General features: G+C 49.2%; 1 protein-coding gene across 1 annotated transcript in view; it reads right to left on the bottom strand.

Annotated features, from left to right (window-relative positions):
• Positions 1–21,182, bottom strand: part of PTPRR (protein tyrosine phosphatase receptor type R) — a 212,546-nt gene that overhangs the window by 63,026 nt on the left and 128,338 nt on the right. Inside the window, exon 6 of the mRNA XM_074984038.1 lies at positions 16,056–16,318. Coding sequence (XP_074840139.1) covers positions 16,056–16,318 — 263 coding nt within the window. The remainder of the gene's footprint in view (positions 1–16,055; positions 16,319–21,182) is intronic.

Below are 21,182 nucleotides of genomic sequence, written 5' to 3'. Positions count from 1 at the left end.
GCCATAACAGATCAGACGAGTAGTCCATTTAGTCCAGTAGCCTGCCTCCAACAGCAATGAATATCAGATTTTTCTGAGGAAGGTGGGGAAAAAAAATCCTGCAGAGAGCAGTTATGCAATAATTTGTGCCTAGGGAATGTTTCTCACTAAGCCCACTAGTTTATGTTCTAAATCATGAAAACCATCAAGCCTAGCTTTAGCAGAGCTCCCTTTGGCTGGACATTCACAAGAGTACTGTGTTTGGGACTCACCACTTTAGGTCTGTGAGCTCTTAAATTTCCCTTAATCTGAGTAAACTGGTGTCCTGTCTCTCCCTGCAGCCTCTCTGGAACATTTCCTTGGCACAAGAATAACTGTCTGTTACCTCTTCACGGAAATGAGGAACCACAAGCTGAGGCCCTCTGGACCAGGGCTGATCCTTGGCCAGACTTCCCAATGACTTAAATAAACCCTTTTGCGATCTAGAGCTCCAACCTTGTAGGAAGCTAGATTCTCTCTTCAGAGATACATGCTAGTGAATCTAATGGACATACAGACTATAAACATAAGCATTCTTTACTTTAGCTGGCACAAGAAATATACAGATGTAAATCAGACAAAACATATTTCCACGTCTCAGTTTCCTCAGCACTCATGAGCTTTCTTTTGGCTAAGGTTAGATTCCTTTGAGATATCCAGAATCCCTCTCTTTTGCTTCTCTTCCAAATAACTAGTCTCTCTCTCTCTCTCTCTCTCTCTCTCCCCGCCCTCGATACTGTGCATCCAGTTTCCTTCTTCCACAGCTGGTCATACAGTTAAAAGATCAATAATACTCCTTTCTACGAAAGCTTGTCTTTCACTCTCCTGCTCATGCTTCCTGTGCGTGGAAGAGTCCTTCTGATGGTACGTTTTCACTGCACTGTTAACGCAGGCTCTTAACGCTTTACCAGCTGCAAGAAAACTTTTGACCCATGTTCCTGGGCTATCTCATCCATCTAGAGAGGATTAGAACCTGTGTTCCAGTTTGAACTCTCCCATTTTGCAAGGATTAACCACTAGAGGACAGATACTCCTCCACTGATTTCCCACAACTCCTCCACGAAGCACCCACCTGCCTGGGCAAGAAACTTCTAATGTCTCAGCACAAGGAATCATGGCTATGTTCACTGAGACCTGTACACCACCAGTAGAAATACCAGTTGCCGACTGTAGGCACAGTGGGAGCTCTGATAATCAGCTGGGCAGCATTTGAATCTCTGCTGGGTGGCCGACCAAGTGCTCACATTACATGGAACACTGATCCTCAGGCTTTAAGACCCAGAATTAACAACTGATTTCTTTGTTCTCCTATTTGGGATTTTCCACTCTCCAAAACCTGCAGGGGAACTTGGTCTGGATTTCTCGGGTTTCAGTCATCCCATTGTACCAAGGTGCTTCCACTCATATGGAAGCCACTAAGATTTAATGATCCCCCATTGTACGTGGCATGGGGGATACATAATGCAACCCTGTCAGCACAGGTTGACTCCGCATCCACTGAGACTACAACTCCTCGGCAGCATTATTCCTGAACAAGCTACTCCAGAGGAGGTATTCTGGGAAAGACTAATCCAAAATAGTGCAGCTGCACACAAAATGCATTTCAAAATAGCGCTCAGCTATTTCGAGATACAGCGTCTACACACAGTGCAGCGTATTTTGAAAAAGAGCCATTGGACACACTATTCAAACGCAGCACTGGGTACAGCTTATTTCATAATAGCTGTGTCTACACGTGCATGCTACTTCGAAGTAGCGGCACTAACTTCGAAATAGCGCCCGTCGTGGCTACACGCGTTGGGCGCTATTTCGAAGTTAACTTCGACGTTAGGCGGCGAGACGTCGAAGTCGCTAACCTCATGAGGGGATCGGAATAGCGCCCTACTTCGACGTTCAACGTCAAAGTAGGGACCGTGTAGACGAGCTGCGTCCCGCAACGTCGAAATTGTGGGGTCCTCCATGGCAGCCATCAGCTGGGGGGTTGAGAGACGCTGTCTCTCCAGCTCGTGCGGGGCTCTATGGTCACCGTGTGCAGCAGCCCTTAGCCCAGGGCTTCTGGCTGCTGCTGCGGCAGCTGGGGATTCATGCTGCATGCACAGGGTCTGCAACTCGTTGTCGGCTCTGTGGATCTTGTGTTGTTTAGTGCAACTGTGTCTGGGAGGGGCCCTTTAAGGGAGCAGCTGGCTGTTGAGTCCGGTCTGTGACCCTGTCTGCAGCTGTGCCTGGCACCCTTATTTCGATGTGTGCTATTGTGGCGTGTAGACGTTCCCTCGCTGCGCCTATTTCGATGTGGTGCTGCGCAACGTCGATGTTGAACATCGACGTTGCCAGCCCTGGAGGACGTGTAGATGTTATTCATCGAAATAGCCTATTTCGATGTCGCCACATCAAAATAGGCTACTTTGATGTAGGCTTCACGTGTAGACGTAGCCAATGAGTGCTATTCTCTGTCTGCACAGCCCCTATTTCAAAATAACTACAGCAGGGTCATGACGTTCGTGAGGGTTTGGTGTTGAGAACCCTCACAAATGTTTCATTTTTGCGAATACTGAATACCTGCTGGGGCTCAGAAGGAAAATCCCTCGGGCCACTGCAGGTCCCCCACCAGAGGTCCCTGGCTCCCAGAGCTGCTCTCAGTGCCACCCAGCATCGCTCTCTCTCTGCAGGCGTGGGTGGCCAGGGGAGTGGAACTCGGTGGGTTCCTGGGCTTTGGTGCCATAGGCAGCTCTGGGCAGCAGCGGAAGAAGGCTGGTGGCAGGGCTGTGGAGTGCTGGTCAGTGGCTGGGCCACCCCCCTGGCTGGAGATGTGGCTGGGCACCCTGCTCTAGATAGGCTGGGTCGACTTCCAGCACAGGTACTGTGGCCCTGCACCCTGGCTTCATCCCGGCCCTGCTCCGCTATGCTCCACCTGCAGCCAAGGGGGAGTGGAATCCTCTGCTTCTGCCTCCCTGCCACATCAGTGACCCCATGTGGGTCCCTGCAGAGGTAACCACAGCTGGCAGGCTGGGAGAAGAGCCGTTTGGAAGCTCACTTCACCCACCTGCCAGCCTGCCAAGCCTAGCATGGGAGAGTGAAACTGACTCCCCCAACCGCTCGCAAATAAAGTCCCATCCAGGAGCTTTCAGTACAGTCCCAAATTTCAGAATACACACACATTGTGAAACCACCCCGACCAGCCAATGTTGATGTTGGTAAAATGACCTTTGTGATCTATTAACCTCTGCATGACCATGGAGAAGTACCCCTTTCGATTAATATACTCCAAGGCCAGGTGGTACGGGGCCATGATGGGGATGTGCGTGCCATCTATTGTCCCACCGCAGTTAGGAAAGCCCTGGGCAGCAAAGCCATCCACTATGGCCTGTACATCTCCCAGGGTCACAGTCTTCAGGAGGAGATGCCGACAGATTGCATGGGCCACCTCCACCACTATGTACTCCACTGTAGATTTGCCCACCCCGAACAAAATTTGCCACTGACCAGTAACTGTTGGGTTTTGCAAACTTCCACAGTACAATTACCACTCACTTCTGTACCGTTAAAGCCAGCCTCATTTTGGTGTTGCTGTGCTTCAGGGCGGGCACCAGCATGTCACACAGTTCCATAAAAGTGGACTTGTGCATGTGAAAGTTCTGCACTCACTGCTGGTTGTCCCAGGACTCCAAAATGATGTGATCCCACCAGGGTGTGTTGGTCTCTTGAGTCCAAAACTGCTGCTCCATTGCCACCAAAGCATTCACGGCAACCACCGGCTCAGGATTGTTGGACTGCAGTTGGCACAATTGCTGCTCCAAAACACCATCCTTATTGTCATCACCATCATCGCCATCATCAGCAGCAGCAGCAGCAGCACCAGAGGGATAGACAAGCACCACTGACCTTTGGAATTAAAGGACAAATTGCATGACCGCTACTGTGATTGCCAAAACGATCTGTGCTGGAGTGTGTTGGAGTGTTCGTGGATCCATGCTTGCCCTGGAATGCTGCAACAGGAAATGGTGCGATCTCCAGTTCTTTCTTCGCACAGTTCATGATGCAGTGAATTCTGGGATAGTGCTTGGAATTCTGGGATTCCATCATGAAACACCCACAAGCAACTGGGGCTAAGGTAGCGTGGGATAGGTACCCACAGGGCAGTGCTCACGCTGTTGAACTTGCACGGGGCAATGCAGACACAGAGATTCAACATGGAGAAAAAGTGGGTCTACTTTCAGGAAGCTTTGTGGACACTTTATCGGAATTCATAATATCAAGTTTAAGTATTGGAATTTATTATATATCGATTTTATCTCTTGGTGTAGATGCAGCCCTAGATTTCTAAATTAGCTCCTACTATTCAAGAAAAAGATCTTGGAGTGATTGTGGAGATCCCTCTGTGCAGTGGCAATCAAAAAAGCTAACACAATGTTAGGAACCATTAGGAAAAGGATAGATGAGGCAGTAAATATACTCTACTGTTATATAAATCCACAGTATCCCTACACTTTGAATATTGTGTGCAGTTCTGGTGTCCCCATCTCAGAAAGACATATTAGAATTGGAAAAAGTACAGGGAGGGGCTTCAAAAATGATTAAGGCTATGGAACCATATGGGGAGAGATTAACAAGACTGTTAAGCTGTGTCTCCATGTGCCGGCTACTTCGAAGTAGCCGCGCCAACTTTGAAATAGCGCCCGCCACGTTTAGCGGCTACGTGGCGGGCGCTATTTCAAAGTTGAAATCGGTGTAAAGTGGCGAGATGTTGAAGTCGCTATCCTCATCAGGGGATGGGAATAGCGCCCTAATTCTACGCTGAACGTCGAAGTAGGGCACGTGTAGCTGATCCGCGTTCCGCAACGTCGAAAGAGTGGGGTCCGCCATGGCAGCCATCAGCTGAGGGGTTGAGAGACGCTCTCTCCAGCCCCTGAGCTATATGGTCGCCGCGTGCAGCGGCCCCTTAAAGCTCCCCGCCCCCTGCCTTCCTGTGCAGGAAGCTGAGAGAGTGTGCAGGCAGCAGCAGTAACACGCAGCTAGCCTGCACGCCTCCCTGCAGCCCCAAGACAGACCCCACTGCAATGGCCTCCCGCCAGCCCCCCAAGCGCCCCCAGGGCACCCCCCGTAAGGGGAGCCAGGGCTCCCAGACAGCCAGCCAGTCTGGGAAGAGTCAGCGGGGCCCCTCCCGGACGGAGGCCGAGATCTGGGACCTGCTGGGGCTCTGGAGCGAGGAGGAGGTGCTCCAGGTAATGGGGAGCAAGAGGCGGAATGCAGATGCACTCGCTCTGCTGGCCAAGGGCCTGGCTGCTCGGGGTCGGCCTGGCCGCCCGGGGTCACCCTGACCATGTCAGGAGTAAGGTTAAGGAGCTGCGGCAGGGTTACGCCCGGGCCCGGGATGCGGCCAGCCGATCTGGGGCCACCCCCGCCACTTGCCCCTTTTACAGGGAGCTCAGGGAAATCCTGGGCCCCCGGTACACCTCCTCCCCACCGGCCACTCTTGACACCTCGGCTGACAAGCTCCAGCAGGCCCCGGAGGTGGAGTCTGCCCCAGAGGCAAGCCCCGCACCCCAGGGACCCCGCCCCCCCCGGAGCCCACCCCTGGGACACCGGAGGAGGAGGAGGGGGAATCCTCTTCCAGCAATGGTGGGCTGCGGATCGTCCTGCCATCCTGGAGCTCCAGCAGGGCGTCCACCCACAGGGTGTCCCCCGACCATGGGAGCGGACCATCAGGTATGTATCCCCCCCCGGTGCACACCCCCGGGGTTGAGGGGTGGGGACAACAGACATGACCAGGGCCCTCCACATGCCCAGATGACCATGGCACCAAGGACAACAGTGGCATGTCCCTCAGAAGAGCGCATCAGCCCCTGCTCCCCCATCAGGACAGTGCCATTCCCCATCCCTGGGGATGGGGGGAGTGGAACCTAGGGTCCCCCGGTGGGGGTGGGACACCCATCAGCAGCAGCAGCATCTCCCGGGGACATGGATGGGGAATCAGCAGCAGAGGGGTGGGGGGACAAGGGCCATGGCCCGGTGTCCACACTAACGGCTGTCTCCACTCTTCTTCCCCCCGTGTTCCACAGCTGCACCATCGGAGGGCCCAGAGAGTGCCGGCGAGGTGTCAGTGGTCCCGAACAGACCACTGGGGCCATCGCTGCAGGCCAGCCCCTCGGCGGAGCACCAACCAGCCCAGGGCGGGGCCGACGGCAGAGCCACCAGCTGGAGGTGTTGGAGCGGCGCCTGCAAGTGGACGAGTGGCGGCTGGAATTGCAGGAGCGGGTGCTGGCCTGGTGCCAGGAGGCATGGGGGGCCTTTATGCGCACTTTTGAGCGCATAGCGGACTACCTGGCCCCCCCATGCCGTGCCACCTGCCGCTCTGCCCGCCCTGCCTGCCGCTCCACCCGCTGCTCCGACCGCCGTCCCACCACCGTCCACCACCCCGGGGCCTTCTGCCGAGGGGGACCTGGTGCCTGCTGACACCCGCCGGCCATATCTGCTGGTTCGCCCGGCCCCCAGCCAGTCTTGGCCAGGGCTGAGGCCGAGGCAAGGGCCACACCCGCCAACCCCAGGCGCTGGACAGTAGGGGGTGCGGGGACCAGGACGTGCCTCCCCCCTTTGTACATATCCCCCATTATATTTGTATATAGTTTGTGTTAGACCCCTGTTCTTTTATGGTGCCTGTCCCCCCATGTAAATAGTTCCCCTCTTTTGTTCCACTATATACTATATATATAGTATTAATAAGGGAATTCACTGTTTTTTGGTTTCAAAAACAACAGGTCTATTTTTATTTGCAAGAAAAGTGGCGGGGGTTTGCTCTTGGGTGCTCTGTGGTGTAGGCGTGGGGGCAGGGAGTGTTGTGGAGGATGGGGGGTGCAGTGGGGGGCCTGCCAGTGTTCACCCCGTGGCCTGGTCGAAATGCGCCCACAGGGCCTCCCAGACCCGGATCCCCTCGGGGTCCACCTGGCGACTGGGGGCAGTGGGTGGCTGCATGTCAGCCCTGCCAGCCTCCACAGCCCAGCCCTGAAAGAATGCCTCCCCCTTGCTCTTGCCCAGGTTGTGGAGTGTGCTGCACGTGCCCACTGTCAAAGTTTGACTCAGACTCACAATTTATCAGACCACTCTGTTTTATTAGCAAAGCCGCTCTGCTAATACATTTAGAAGTGAGCCCCCCGAGTGGGGCTTGTGTCTCTTAATTTATACAGTTTTTTTGGAGAACAAGTTACAGACAAAAGAAGAAAAAGAGTTTAGTCACCACCCTTCGAGATCCCTGAGACCAGTCACGTTTCTTCAATTACCTGCCACCCTTAACAATCTCCTTTAACAGCTTCCAGTTAACTTAACTAATTGCCCTTCACACCTTCCATTCTGATGCCTGCTTCTTAGACGCGCTGGCTCCATCTTAATTGCTTCTCCATTCAAAAGCTAACTGTCCCTATGTGTGCTCCCTCAGATACTTTGTAACATGTTTTGGCATGCCCTCTCATATACAATGTATCCAGCATGTCCCCTTATACAACGTTATACTTATACAATGTTATACTTCCACACCACAATCTGGGGGATGTTGGTGGGGCCTGCATCCAGGCGGGTGAGGAGACACCTCCAGCGCCCTTTGAGGCGGCCAAAAGTGCGCTCAACCACCTGGTGCGCATGGTTCAGGCACGTGTTGAAGCGCTCCTGGCTGGCTGAGAGATGGCCCATGTAAGGGTGCATGAGCCAGGGCCGGAGGGGGTACGCCGCGTCTGCGATGACGCAGAGGGGCTTGGTGGTGTCCCCCACAGGGATCTTCCGCTGTGGGATGTAGGTCCCCACCTCCAGCCAGCGGCACAGGCCCGAATTCCTGAACACCTGGGCGTCGTGGGTGCTGCCAGGCCATCCAACATAAATGTCCAGGAAGCAGCCCCGGCTGTCCACCAAGGCCTCGTGGACCACCGAATGGTAGCCCTTCCTGTTCAGGAAGCGTCCTCCACTGTGCTCCAGAGCTCGGATGGGGATATGGGTCCCATCCAGTGCCCCAAAGCAATTTGGGAAGCCCAGGCTGGCAAACCCCACAATGGCGGCATCCGGATCCCCAAGCCGCATGAGCCTGTGGAGGAGCAGGGCATTGATGGTGCGGACGACCTGCAGGGGAAGGACATGGGAGAGCACCAGTGAGGGGTGTGCAGGGTGTGTCTGGCCCTACGCCCCCCCCGGGGCTGCCCTCCACCCCCAGGGCTGCCTCCCGCTCCCCGTGGGTCCTCTTACCTCCATGAGGACAGCCCCGACGGTGGCCTTGCCGATGCCAAACTGCTGCCCCACGGATCGGTAGCTGTCTGGAGTGGCCAGCTTCCAGACAGCGATGCCGACCTGTTTCTCGACACTGAGGGCATGCCGCATGAAGGTGTCGTGGTGCCTCAGTGCGGGGGTGAGCCACTGGCAGAGCTCCAGGAATGTCTGCTGGCTCATGCGAAAGTTCTGGAGCCAGCGCTCGTTGTCCAACTTACCGAGCACCAGCTGCTCCCACCAGTCAGTACTCGTGGGGTAGCTCCACAGCCGGCGGTGTGTGCGGCGGGGTGGGGGCGGAGGACAGCAGGGTCTGGGGTGCTTCCTCCTTCCCTGGGGGCAGCTCCTCTTCTGTGACTAAAAGGTGATCAGCTGCCTCCTGCATAGCACTGAGCAGGGTGAGCACTGCTCCTGCAGGGGCGGCTGTGTGGACCTCTGGCTGCTGCTGCTGCTGCTGCTGCTGCTGCTGGGGGTCCATGACTGTGTCGCCTGAGGTGTGCGTGCCTATGGCTCTGCAGACCGAGTGCTGTGCAGGCTGAGTGTGTCTGGGAGGGGCCCTTTAAGGGAGCGGCTAGCTGTTGCCCGGGAAGTGCCAGTCTGCCCTGTGACCCTGTCTGCAGCTGTTCCTGGCAACCTTATTTCGATGTGTGCCACTTTGGCATGTAGACGGTCCCCTGCAGCGCCTACTTCGATGTGGTGCTGCCCAATGTCGACGTTCAACGTTGATGGCACCAGCCCTGGAGGACGTGTAGACGCTATTCATCGAAATAGCTTATTTCGATGTCGCTACATCGAAATAAGCTATTTCGATGTAGCATACACGTGTAGACGTAGCTTTAGAGATATAACTCAGGGGCAATATGATATCGGTTTTTACATCATGAACATTGTGGAAAAAGTGAATGAGGAACAGTTATTTACTTCTCCATGCAACACAAGAACTGTGCTCACTCAGTAAAATAAATAGGTAGCAACTTTAAAACAAACAAAAGTAAGCACTGTACAGTTAGTCAAGCTGTGGGATTCATAGCCAGAGGATGCTGTGAAGGCCAAAACTATAAATGGGTTTCCAAAAGAATTTGTAAGTTCAAGGTAGCTTGGCTCATCAGTGGCTGTTAGACAAGATGGTCAGGGATGTACTCCAGGCTTTAGGAGTCCCTAGCCTCTGACTGCCAGAAGCCGTGAGTGGACAACAGGGGATGAATAGTGGCCTCTTCTGTTCATTCCCTTTGAAGCATCTTGACCAATGTTAGAAGACAAGATACTGAAAATAAATATTAAAGAACATGCAGAGATACACATCTCCTAGAGTTGGAAGGGACCTTGGGAGGTCATCAAGTCCAGTCCCCTGCCCTCTTGGCAGGACTAAGCACTGTTCCCCCTCATTTTTTTAAATCTAAAGAACCCAGATTCCTGAATAACCTCCCTTAGGATTGAGCTTATAGCTCTGAGTTCAGGAGTGCAATGCTCAAGCCTCTACGCTATCCCTCTTACTGCAAGTCGTATAAGGAGACATACATCTCATAGAGCTAGAAAGGACCTTGGGAGGTTATCTAGTCCAGTCTCCTGCCTTGTTGGCAGGACCAAGCACCACTCTTCTTCTTTCCCTACTCTCCTCAACCTGTTTGCCTCAGATCCCTACATGGGCTCCTCAAGAATTGTGTTCACAACCCTGGGTTTAGCAGGCCAGTGCTCAAACCACTGAGCTATCCCTTCCCCCTAAAAAAAATATGGAGATATGCCTATCTCATATAACTGGAAGGGAGCTTCAGTGGTCACTGAGTCTAGTCTCCTGCCCTCACAGGAGGGCCTATCCCCAGCTTCGATTTTGTTTTTAAACTATTTACCCCAGCTCCCTAAACAGACCTTTCAAGGACTGAGCTCACTACCCTGGGAATAGGAGACCACTGTTTAAACCACTGAGTCCTATTTACCCTGGACCTGTAAATGGCCTCCTCAAGGACTGAACTCCCAAACCTACATTTACAAAGCAAAAAGCTCAAACCACTGAGCTCTTCCTCCTCCTAGCAAGACCAGCTTATTGAGCTGAGCCATTATATTCCAATAACAGCTGGCTAAAAAAGTAATTCCACAAGTGAACCATATGCATGATTTGCTGGTATAGTAACTTAATCCCTATACTCTTTTCGCAATAAACACCCAGCACTTCTGTTTTTTAACTCGTCAATGGCATTTTAATAGCATAGCGCTTCACGGAATGCCCAAATGCATGTGAGTGTGGTGCGGCAGAGACCATGGAGTGCCTGGTCATTTGCTGATTACTCGTGGAGATTTACACAAAGGAGGACTGTGTTGCATCAATGGAAAGTGCCATTGCTTATACGTGGTTCTGGGAAAACTTCTCATTTACAGCAAGGACACAAAAATAAGGGTTTTACGAGTCAGACTACAATTGAAAATTCCTAACCCCTCTGCATCAGATTCTGATTTTGGTTACAGTGTGTAAATCAAGATAAACTCTAGACCAGTTGAGATGAAAATTAAGCATGAATTTTTTGTTGGAAAAATACTGGTTTTCAGATCAAGCCATAAGAGTTTAAATGGCAAAAATAAAGGATTATGTGGCATGCAATATTACAGAAGAGAAAGCGTAAGCACCAAGGAACTATTGCAGTGCCTCACAGGACACTTATACTGGAGAACATTAGTTCTCCAGCTTGTTGGATCAGTAATGAGACCAGGCATGCTGCCAGTATAATAGCTCTTTGTCATGTAGGGAGACAAGGGAATGGAGGTGCCAGAAAACAGAAATTTTCAAGCACCCTTTGCTGAATAATTTCCAAGATGCCAGAAGGCCTTGAAAAAGGTCCTTTATCTTACTTAGCCAAGAACCACTAATTAACCAGAACGAAAAAAAGGATCAAGTAAAATAGCTTGGACATAGCCAGACTATTCTCTCTATGCCAGGGTTTCCCAATCTATGGGTTGGGACTTAAACATGGGTCACAATTACATTTCAAAAGGGACATCGGGTGGGCTGGGCAGCTCCACAGGCAGCTGTTAAGAAGCCATTCACACTCCTGAAGTGGTTCTCAACTTCTCAATTGGATTAACAGCTGTCAGGCAGTTAAGCCAATCAATTAAATTGAAAATTATTTCAGCTGCAGGGCAGAGAACTGCATACCTGAGGAGCAATGCCCAGCTCAGGTAAGTGACAGCGAGATAGCTGTGTTAGTCTGTATTCTAACAAAACAAAAAGGTAGTCCAGTAGCACTTTAAAGACTAACATAATAATGTATTAGGTGATGAGCTTTCATGGGACAGATTCACTTCTTCAGCTCAGCTCAGATAAGGTGGGAGCCTTAGTCCCAGTTTGGGAAGGAGGGAGGGCAGAGCTGATCAGCTCCATGGCTTCCAGCCTCTGCAGGAGATGGGGTTCCCCCAGAACCCAGCAGGGTTCCTGCAGCTGGCACTGCCAGCCAGGGCTCTGCACCCCAGCCAGCTGCCTCCCCTAGCTTCCTCCAGCCTGTGAGTGACTTCTAGCCCCTGAATGAGACACCCCAAGCCCCCTGAAACCTCTGAGTGACTCCTAGCCCCCGAGTGCGACTCCCGTCACCCCTTCAGCCCAAGTGTGATGCCCCAAGCCCCCTGCAGCCCCTGAGTGTGACTCCCCTAGCCGCTGAGTGTGGAGTTTAAGCCAGGGGGAGCAGTTTAGGGGTGAGTATCAGAGAGGTAGCCGTGTTAGTCTGTAGCTTCGAGAACAACGAAAAGTCTTGTGGCACCTTATAGACTAACAGATACTTTGGAGCATAAGCTTTCATGGGCAAAGACCGGCTTCATCAGATGCATGAGTGGGGGGTGGTTTCAGAGGGGTATTTCAAGAGTGGGGTCCCAGTAAAGGCGGAGGGCCAGAGCTGACAAGGTCTATTCAGCAAGGTGGAAATGACCCATTATCAACAGTAGGTATCAAAAGAGGAAAAAACAAGTCAGATCAGACAGGGGGATACGAGCCTTTGTCAGAATCTAATGGGGAGATCTTACCACGCAAGGCAGAGAAGCTGCCTTTGTAAGCTGTGAGCCACTCCCAGTCTCTGTTTAATCCTTGGTTAATGGAGTCAAATTTGCAAATAAATTGCAGCTCAGAGATTTCTCTCTCCATTTGATTTTTGAAATTTCTTTGTTTCAGGATTGTCACCCTTAAATCTGCCATTGAGTGTCCAGGGAGATTGAAGTGTTCCCCCATAGGCTTCTGTACATTACCGTTCCTGATGTCTGATTTATGTCCATTTACTCTTTTGTGTAGAGACTGCCCAGTTTGGCCAATGTAAATTGCAGTGGGGCACTGCTGGCACATGATGGCATATATTATATTAGCAGATGTGCAGGTAAAGGAGCCCCAGTGGTATGGTTGATGTTAGGTCCTGTGATGAGACAGTCCTGAAACACTTAGTTCCCACTCTAGGGATGAGTGTCTTTCCACCATCACAGCTCTGACTAACTATAGTAAATGCAGTGTTATTATTTTATTAATATATTTCCCGTTCTCTATGAAATCACTACTATGAATATATAAACACAATGGGCACAGTTTTATATTCTTGCCTCAGGAGCAAAATCAGCTAGTTACGGCTCTGCTTTACCCCCTGATTTTTGAATTGCCTTGGGCCACCAAGTCTTCCTGAATTGTCAAAATGGGTCCCTGACTAGAAAAGGCTGGGAACCGCTGTATGCCAATCCTACATTTCTTTAACCACCATCTCTTCCATGGGGCAAACATTCATTACATGTCATATATGGCAAGCTAGGTTTTTATTAATACAAGAGAAAAGAATTCACCTATTGTCTTACAGTGCCTGATACGATCATGACAGCACTGCCATGCTGTCTTGCCCCAAAACCATAACAAAAGGCAAAACGGAATGCTTTAGCTAAACACTCCGCTGAATCAGTGTTTCACAATCCACTTCAGTGATACAGGGAGCTGTTCAAGGGACACTTGAAAACTGTCAGCTAAAAGTGATGCAAGACAACAACCCAAAACCGGGCAGCTGAAAGGGGTTCAGAAAGAAATGTGCCCATCTTTCCAGTGGAACCAATCATTCCTTTTCCCAGTCGGGAATGAAACCCAAGATATGTTGCAATCTTTTCTCCCTCCTCTAGATGCCACTCTACCCTCATCCAACAACACGACTCTGACACTGAGAGACTAATGCAGCACTCAGAACATAGTTCAGATGCAAGTAACTCTTACAAGTTCTGATCTCAGTTTAAATGAGCTGTGTTACAAAGGATTCCTAATAAACACTGGTAGTTTCAGGATATGGAGTTGTTAATGAAGGCTGAGCTTTGGTGTGATTTTGATAAATTATTTTAGCAGGAATAAAGCTTTAATTCTCTCTCTTCTCCCAAAATTAAAGTCAGGCAAGTATTTCATCTCTCTTCCTTACTTTACCATTGCTGTTGGAGATGGACTAATGATTTGCGATCATGATGGCATCAGGAAGGTAATCATGCTCCTTCTCAACTTCCTTAATCATTATATTACAGCCCCAGAGAGTGTTTTGCATATATTTTATTAGAGATATTAAATATGTTTGATAAATGCAAATTCTAAACAAATAGCTTCTTGGGAAAACACACTACTATATAAAATGGCAAGCAAGATTCTAGTTTGCAAGATAGGCAGCAGAAGATATGGAAATAATCCACAGAATTATTTACAAACAATGTATATTTTAAGATGGACAAACTCTCAGAATTATTTCAGCAATACATCAACATTGGTAACTGTGAACAGTACATACTTCTGTACCAAGCAGCTCCAGTCTTGTTAAAAAAGGAGAGATTTAGAGAGTCCTGACCTGGCATTCTGTGGGGTCACAGCTTTTCAGCCTGGTTGGGATGCCCTGTTAGGGCTGAGTAGGAAAATATTTTCCCTTCTAAAATTTTGCCTATCCCAGAACTTGACGAAAGGTCAAAATCTTGAAATTTCTCACCAACCAACCAACCAACCAACCCATTTCACTTTATGGAAGTTTTTCAATAATTTCAAAACGGTTTCATTTTTTTTTCCACTTTTTTGGGTCTAAATTTTCTAAGAGATTGAAATGAAAAGTCACTTTGACAAATAAATAAATAAAACACCTGCATTATTTCTGGTTTGAAAATGTCCCAATGTCCCATGTTACCAATTTCAAAGCTATTTTTCACCCTCCTTCTGAGAGCTGGGAGATTTGCCAAAACCAATCCTGTTCCATGAGGTACGTTGGTTTTGAGAAATTGGCATTTTTGGCAAAACTAATTGTTTAAAAATTCCCCAGCAGCTTTATGTCGAGTGATGTGTCTGTGTGGAGCCCTCCAGGCAGAAGCCACAGTGCTTCCCTGCAATTGCTCCACTTCTTTACTCCTCAAGAGGTAGAATCACAGATTTCTCCTTAACTGACAGCACAATGAGAGTCACCCATTTAATGAGTGACACCAAGGGAGAGAGCATTGTAGCCCAACAGTCCTGCAGCAGAACAAGCCTCCCTGGCTGGAGGATGTTGATTAGTTATACTGTGGCCATGTCTATAGAGCCCAAGCAGGGATTAGGGCCCCTTGTACACCCTGAAGACTGTCCCTGCCCTAGAGAATTCACAGACTGTAATTTGAATAATATGTCACCAGTGAATACACAGAAAAGAGGAAAGCAAAATAATGGCAGAAAGCAGTGCAAGGCAAAACTAAGGAAAGCATAGACATTAGGTCGACCCTAGGTAGTCCCTTGTCATTGCTGACCCCCCCGGCCATGGCCCTGCCTCTGTGTTGTTGTGTATTTGGGGTAGAGAGGTTCGCAGTCGAGGGGGGCAACTCTCATCCTTTTGAGCTTTTGTTTTAGCCTGTTTGCAGACTCAAAGGCATGAGTTGCACACAGATTCCTATGCCGGTTGAGGATGCAAAGGAATTATGGAATTATGACCTGAGGGTAAATCTACACTGCAGTCAAACACTCAACGGCTGGCATGCATCAGCTCTGGGCTCTGGGGCTGTTTAATTAGGGTGCAGATGGTCTGGGCTTGGGCTGGAACTTGACCTCTGAGACCCTGTGACAGGGGAAGGTCCAGGGAGCACCCCAATCCTGAACAGCTATACTGCAATTATACTGAGCATGAGCCCAAGCCTGAGTCAGCTGTTGGTATTTGGTTGTGGAGTAGACACACTCTGAGGCAGGTGAGGGTGGGATTTTTGTCTGTGGGAAGTATAATGGGCATGATGTTACACAGCTCTTGTGACTGACCATCAAAGGATGTGTGATTTGGGCAAGGGAAAAGTAGCATTGCTGCTTTAGTTCATTATTACTATGTAGTTGCCAACACTGCTGTGTTTTAAAATGTCTGTCAAAGGCACTCACTATGGATACGTCTATACATGCCCTTCATCCGGAAGGGGCATGGTAACGAGCAGCCTGGAAGATGCTAATAAGGTGTGTGTGTAAATTTCCCATGCTTCGCTAGCATATGGCCACATGATTTGGAAGAAGAGGAGGCTTCTGGAAGGCAGGTTTCCTTCCAGGAGCTCCCTGTGGGCCGCGTGTCTACATGGGTATTTTGGAGTCCGGAAGAGCTTTTTCTGGACACCGAATCACGTGGCCATACGCTAATGAGGCATGGGAAATTTACATCTGTGCCTCATTAGCATCTTCTGGGCTGCTCATTACCATGCTGGGGCATGTGGAAACATAGCCTATGTCAGATGGGCACCTTTCAGTGCTTCTCTGAAGAAGAAAGTGCATATCAAATTATGATTCAAGATCTTCAAATGAGACAGTAAATGTTGAGTGTGCTGGGGCATAATCTTACCTTTCTTGAAGGCCCACAGGTTTCATTTTGAAAGGTGATGGGCTGGCAGAGAGTGGAGGTTTGATCTCAGGAACACATTGGCCTTGAGGGTCCACTATGACATTTACAACTTTAGGAGCCTGTTCAGGTTGGACCATTCTGTTTGCTGTCTTGTAGTCAGACTGAGTTGTCTGCAGGGAAATGGGTGAAAGGTGGAGCTCCTGTTTTTTCTCCTTATCTTGTCGAAGTGAGAACTGAATTTTTTCCTTTAATCGGTACAGAACCTATAGGAAAAAAAAAGGAAAGACTATCAATTTTTATCCTTACCATCAAGTAAATGAAGTAAAGAAAAAATTAAAAATGCCTTGGATCAATCAAAAATCAAGGATTTCTGGTAGGATTCCAAAACTTGTAGGCTGAAGTGTTTCCAACAGAAAGGGTAAATATTTCTATTATATAAACCATGACTTTGCACGTAGATTGTAGGAAGTTTTAGAAGTTCTCATTGCTAACAATTATTTTAATACAAAAGCTATTGCAGCTGTATTATTAAAGAGATAAATAAAACATAATAGCAGATAGTTGTCACAAAACCATTGTATGGGAAGAAACACTGGTAAACAAAGCAACTATGAAAAAGTTTCACAAAATATTAACACCAAAAATACAATGGTGCAGTATATAATCTGATGCTTATGATATATCCAGCTCACCTCTTTCTCTAACGTCCTACATTTGCTTCAGAATCTCAAAAAACTTGTGTACTCATTGCACAAAGAGATGTTACCAGAAGAGAAAAATTGTATAGGATCATTTTTGCAACACTACTATGCTATTATTTCAGCACTTCAGGTTTATAATACTTCAAAAATCATTCTAGAATTAATTTTGGCTTTAAATGTGTCAGAAATGTTCCATGTTGTTTGTTTTCTTGGGTAAGGTAGGCAATAGATTTTTTATAGGTTGAGACATTTTTAAAATCTTCTCTACTGAAAAAATACAAAATGGTCCTTAATAAAGCCCAACATATAAAGAATAGGTTCAGTTGATTATGGAGTTCTGCCATTTCAAAATGTTATATTTTTAATTTGGCCAAAAGAGTAATATCTAACAACTCCATCTAACCTGGAATCCACTAATCATTCATTAACCGCCCCCCCAAACTTGAGTATCAGCTGTCTGCAGTAACTACTTTTCATCATGTATTAATTCTGGATTCAGCTCTACTGACCTCATGGGAGTTCCATGACAAAAATATCCTGGTGTGGCATTGACTGTAAAGGTAAAAAGGACTCCATTTTTGTCATAGCAAAAGGACCCCAACACTGTCTCTTTAGAAGCTGTGGAGTTGCTGCTTTTGGATGAAGAAGCAAACTCTTCTGAGCTGTGATTGTGCCACTTTGGTTGATCATAATGACCACTTCTGTCTTTTTAAAAAAATGCTATGAAACTTACAATGAGAGAAGCACTATCATGTCTCTGTAACAACCAAACTATATTTCTTTTCCAATTGCTGTGAATAATTTAAGGCATGTCCCATTATCAACAGCCAATATCCGTATATTTTTGCGCTCCACAAATCAGTGTCTTTTCCAGGAACTTTTATGGTGCTTAAACCCAGTGAGGCTCCACGAGTAGTCTCACTCAAGCCCCTGTACAAAGGAGTTCTCGCTGCCTAGCCCTGTGTGTGTGACAGGATATATCTTGCCCATCCGTTTTCATGGTACTAGTCAAAGATTAATACTTCAGTATAAGCTGGGAATTGTCCCATTCAGGAAGGGTTCACCCATTAGGCAAGATTTGATATTCCTCATTTCAGGGGGAAATAGCCTGAACTATATGATAAAAGCCAACAGGTACACTGGACAGATTAAAACAAGTATTTGAGATATTCTCAACCACTTTTCTTCCCCTACAAATCATTTTGGGCTCATCTGCTTTCATGTAAGTCCTAGATACTTGATTATGGGAATGTCACTCTGCTGTTGATTTGAAATCCCAGATTCACACTGCTTTTTCAGTGTGGTGCCTCCTTTCGGGGCACAGTGAGTCACATCTTTGAGTCCATCTAGACTAGCGTCATTTCCTGTCTCCAATATTTTGCTGCCTAAGCATAGACATCAACCCCGGAAATCTAGCTCCTACCCAGGGTAGGCTTTGACATGAGTTCAGGAATCGTGTTTGATCTTCCTTGAGACATGATTTCAGCTAACACAGTGGTGTGCCTAAACAGTGTGGATGGGGAAAAAGTCATGTCAAAACCAGGTTTAAAAAGACGTTCTGGGGTTTTAAAAATCTTTTTTAAAAACAATTTGGCTTTAAAGACAAAAGCCAACAAAACCATGCAAGCACCAGTTTAGTTACAGCCACATCAAAAGTAAGCTCAGACACAGTTCCTGTCTGAGTGTGGACAGATTTTCTGTGGTACATGACCTTCGTGTAGGGTAACAAACTTCCTGGTCTCACAAAACTGAAAACCTTTGCCCCACCTTTGCATGGTCCTGCCCCTTCTCTGAGGCCTGTGCCCTCTCACTCCATTCCTTCTCCCTGCATCACTTGCTCTCCCCACCCTCACAGGGCTGGCTTAAGAGGCTGGGTTGGGGGAAGTGGATGAGGACTCTGACCAGGTGTGTGATCTGTGCTAAGGCTGGGAATGAGGAGTTTGGGGTACAGGAGGTAGCTCCAGGCATGGCACTGAGGCAGGGGGGTGAGGGGTCGGCTCAGTAATTTATTTACTTAAGCACAATTACAGAGAGAGATGATCAACATTGAATGAGGGTTCCTAGAAAGAGAAACTTGGACTGGCAGGACATCCTTGGTTAATCTCCTACTCTTCCCTCAATAATTCTACTAAGCGCTGAACACACTGAACACAAACACTTATTCAGCATTTTTCAGATTATTCTCTTGTTTTCATAAAAATAAAAAAAAATAACTCAGACAGGTTTGGATTCCATGCATCATAAGGTCCCATCAATTATATGTGTCTATTCTTACAATCAGAGGCTACGTCTACACCACTGCGATCTATTGAAAGATGTTCTACTGGAAGATCTCTTCCAAAAAAACTTCTATCGAAAGAGCGCGGCACACACAAAAAGCAGATCGAAAAATCGATCTGCTCTATAGATAGAGGCATCCACAGAGCCCCAGCCACTCTTTCAAAAGAGCGGGCCAGGAAACGCTGTGGACAGGGTCACATAGTCAGCAAGCCCTTCCAGGAGTTCCAGTCAGGTGCTCTTGTAAAGGGCCCCTCCCAAACGCCCTCTCCCTTCAAGTGCTGAGGCCTGTCCTACTGCACAAAGCAGTGCAGAGCCAGTGCAGGGACCAGAAGCTGCTAGCTGTAGACCCACAGCAGCCCCCGGGCTGGCACTGGATCCACACTGTGGTCTGGCTGCTGGCCACAGTGATTGTGGCTGCTGTCCATGTCCCCCAGTGGGATAGACCTGCCACTGAGACCAAGGAGTCCAACCCCCTAGGGCCCTGGCCATGCCCACCCTCCACCCCCAGCTGATCAGGTGGGTTTGGAGCTACGCCACGAGTTTGGACTGGTGGGACTGGCTGGGCATGGGTGAGTGGGACGACATGCAGTGTCCCCAGAACTTCTGTATGAGGAAGAAGATGTTCCTTGAGCTCTGCCAATGGCTTGCCCCTGCCCTCCGATGCCAAGATACCCGCATGCAGCCTGCATGCCCCCTCAACAAGCAGGTTGCCATCACGTGGAAACTGCCCACGCTGGACTGATACTGGTCCCTGGGACACGAATTCAAGGTGGGCAAGTCCACTGTCAGGGCTGTACAGTAGAGTCTCACAATTCGTAAACTTAAAGTTCACGAATTCAATTATTCACGAGCAGCCAATTATTCAGGCTGCTTCCCCAGGGCTCTGAGCAGGAGTGCTGGCAGCCACCGCTTCCCATGGGGCTCCTGGCACACTCCACATTTGTGAAAAATCAACATTCACGAGGGTTCTAAACCCAGAACCTTCGCAAACATTGAGATCCTACTGTACTCATGGAGGAAAGGCACATTCAGGTCACAGATCTGGCACAGGGAGGGGGCTCCCAAGCAAGGGAGACTCTCTGGGACCAGGGTTGCGGGTGCAAGGGATTGGTTTGGAGGAGTGGGAAGGCCTATCCCTTTGGGAGCCTCGCAGTTGGGGGGTGTCTGGAGGGCTCGGGGTGGAGAAGGGGGCCAGGAGGGGAAGGGGAGCCTGCCAGGGCCCAAGGACTCCCCTTCACTCACTCATGATTACGTTCACTCCTCATCCCACGTAGGTTGTGAGGTCAATCAACCTGCTGCTGCTCCAGAGGGTCATCTGTGTTGTGGATCTGGATGCAGCCATCACCAGTTTTGCTGCCCTTGGCTTCTCCCACTGTTTTGGTATCATCGATGGCACCCACATCAACATCCATGTCCCAGACCACACCGCAGCCTGCTATATCAACAGGAAGAGCTACCACTCAGTTGTGCTGCAGGCCCTGGTGGACCATAGGGGACAGTTCATGGATGTCTATGTGGGTCAGTCAGACTGGGTCCATGACGCACATGTATTCCGCAACTCCATTCTCTGCCGGAGGATGGAGGCAGGGACCTACATCCCCCAACCGGGAGCTTGAGGTCAGGGAAGTCCCCATGCCATTGTGTATCATGGGGAATGCAGCCTACCCCTCCAGCCCTGGCTCATGTGGCCTTACCCCAAGCACCCAGACACCACCAGGACCCTATTTAACAGCCACGTCAACCAGGCAGTGATACACAGTGGAGTGTGCCTTTGGCTGCCTGAATGCTCAGTTCAGGTATCTCCTCACCTGCCTGGACATTGGAGTGCACAATATCCCCCAGATTGTGGGGGGGTGCTGTGCCCTCCACAACATCATGGAGAGCAAGGAGGAAGTCTTCCTCCTGGGGTGGATGGCTAATGCTGGCCCAGCGTACAAACAGATGGGCATGGCCCCTTATGGCCAAGCCCACTGTGATGGGGTGCACATCTGGAAGGCCCTCTTGGGAAGCTTCACCCACAGGCCTCCAGTGATCCTTAACAGGGCACCACCTGCAGGGTTCTCTGGCCTGCAGCCCCACCCCATCCCCTCCACAACCCCTCCCATCCATCATGGATGTCTACGTGGGCTGGCACCTGCAATAATGA

Source organism: Carettochelys insculpta, chromosome 1 (assembly GCF_033958435.1).
Source record: "Carettochelys insculpta isolate YL-2023 chromosome 1, ASM3395843v1, whole genome shotgun sequence".
NCBI lineage: Eukaryota > Metazoa > Chordata > Testudines > Carettochelyidae > Carettochelys > Carettochelys insculpta.
This window is presented reverse-complemented; position numbering and strand designations above follow the sequence as displayed.